Source organism: Chinchilla lanigera, unplaced genomic scaffold (genome assembly GCF_000276665.1).
Source record: "Chinchilla lanigera isolate Chin_1 unplaced genomic scaffold, ChiLan1.0 scaffold00057, whole genome shotgun sequence".
In the NCBI taxonomy this organism is placed as follows: domain Eukaryota; kingdom Metazoa; phylum Chordata; class Mammalia; order Rodentia; family Chinchillidae; genus Chinchilla; species Chinchilla lanigera.
Window position 1 is genome coordinate 5409220 of NW_004955458.1, and position 1774 is coordinate 5410993.

The 1774-nt window shown below is 50.8% G+C and overlaps 1 protein-coding gene across 1 annotated transcript in view; it reads left to right on the forward strand.

The window, feature by feature from the left end:
* Positions 1-1774, forward strand: part of Os9 (osteosarcoma amplified 9, endoplasmic reticulum lectin) — a 24938-nt gene that overhangs the window by 1511 nt on the left and 21653 nt on the right. The window contains exons 2-4 of the mRNA XM_013520941.1: positions 511-574; positions 689-765; positions 996-1094. Coding sequence (XP_013376395.1) covers positions 511-574; positions 689-765; positions 996-1094 — 240 coding nt within the window. The remainder of the gene's footprint in view (positions 1-510; positions 575-688; positions 766-995; positions 1095-1774) is intronic.

Sequence of the window (1774 nt, forward strand, 5' to 3'; positions counted from 1 at the left end):
AAAAAAAAAAAAGCTGTATCCCAGTGACTAGAACAGTGCAAGGGATGTTGCAGAAGTTCAATTAATATCTGATTTTGAGGTCTTGTCTGTTCCCTCGGTCTGAGTGCTACGAGGATACCATGATTTCTTACCTTTATGGAGGGCAGAAAAAGATTTTTTAAAATATCTTTTTTTTTGTTTGTTTGTTTTTTTGGTTTTTCTCCGGTACCGGGAACCGAACTCACGACCTTGCGCTTGCCAGGCAGGCGCTTTTGCCGCTGAGCTAAATCCCCAGCCCCTTTAAAATATCTTTTAAAGGGGAGAATGGAAAGACCACAGGTGGAAGACAGACTTTAGAGGTACATCTCCAGCCACGGAGTGGAAAACAGCTGTCCCTGCTCACGCAGTATCTGGAGAGTGAATGTAGGAGGAGAGGAGACGTAGATGACAGATTGTGTGTCTTGAAGCCGAAAGACTCGGTTCTAAGAGCCTGCGGTCTGTCCCTCTGATTGTTCATTTTTTAATTGTCAGACCAAGGACTGGTGGACATATCAATTCTGTTATGGACGCCACATCCAGCAGTATCACATGGAAGGTGACTTACTCGTACCTTTTCCCTAAACCCCCCAGTGGTCTGTCACAGCCTGCCGCCTCGCCTCCTATCCCTCTGAAAAGAAAATAATGTGCTTCACTCTGATGTCTCTTGCAGATTCAGAGATCAAAGGTGACATCCTGTATCTCGGCTACTACCAATCAGCCTTCGACTGGGATGATGAAACAGCCAAGGTGGCAGTAGTGGGGCGTGGGGAGAGTGAGGAGGGGTCTGGCTGCAGACTGAGAGACCGGCCAAGCAGGGGGGTTGGGGTTACCTGATGTGTGTCTTGGGGCTTGGTGGCCATCGGTATAGATTCCCCTGTGGCCTGGCCTCCACGGTCACAAGGTCCGCGTGGGGGTGCAGCGCCGTTGTCGCCCTCACTGTCTGCCGTGCTGCCCTCCCCACCCGGTGTCCTCTCTAGGCCTCCAAGCAGCATCGCCTGAAGCGCTACCACAGCCAGACCTACGGCAACGGCTCCAAGTGTGACCTCAACGGGAGACCCCGGGAAGCCGAGGTCCGGGTGAGTCCCTGAGCCCTAATCCACCTTCTAAGTGGGGAGGGCAGGGTTCCATCGTATAGTTGACAGGCTCTCTCCCAGACCCCGAACCCGCCTAAAGTTTAAGACAGTTTCCAGCTGCCAGCTAGCCATGGCCTAAATATTCAGAGACGCTTCGATGTCATATTTCCGGGGACCTCCCGGTGTACCCCGGCCACGCTTATTTCTCCCTGCTGTTATCTAAGCTGTAAACCTGCGTGTCACTTTGATTCTTCCTTCTTCACTTAACCCCTCATTCTTTTTGTTTGTTTGTTTGTTTGTTTGTTTGAGACATGGTCTCACTATGCAGTTCAGGCTGGCCTTGAGCTCACTTCGTAGCCCAGGCTGGTCTTGAACTCACAACAATCCTCCTGCCTCAGCCTCCCGAGTGCTGTAACCCCTCACTCTGCACTTGGCTCTGTAGTGAGGTCTCGCTCACAGACACCGGAGCGTGGAACTCAGCTTGGGGTGCAGTGGTGAGCAGACACGCAGTGCCTGCCCCGTGCACCGCACAGTCTAGAAAGACGGATGCTAACTCAGAAATCACAGAAATAAGTCTGTGGTCTAAGGAATCAGTTTTTTTAGAGTAAATAACAAAGCCCATTTCATCTGCTTTGAGGTATCTTTTAAAAATTCTCTTCTTTAGTCTAGGCATGGTGGCGCAC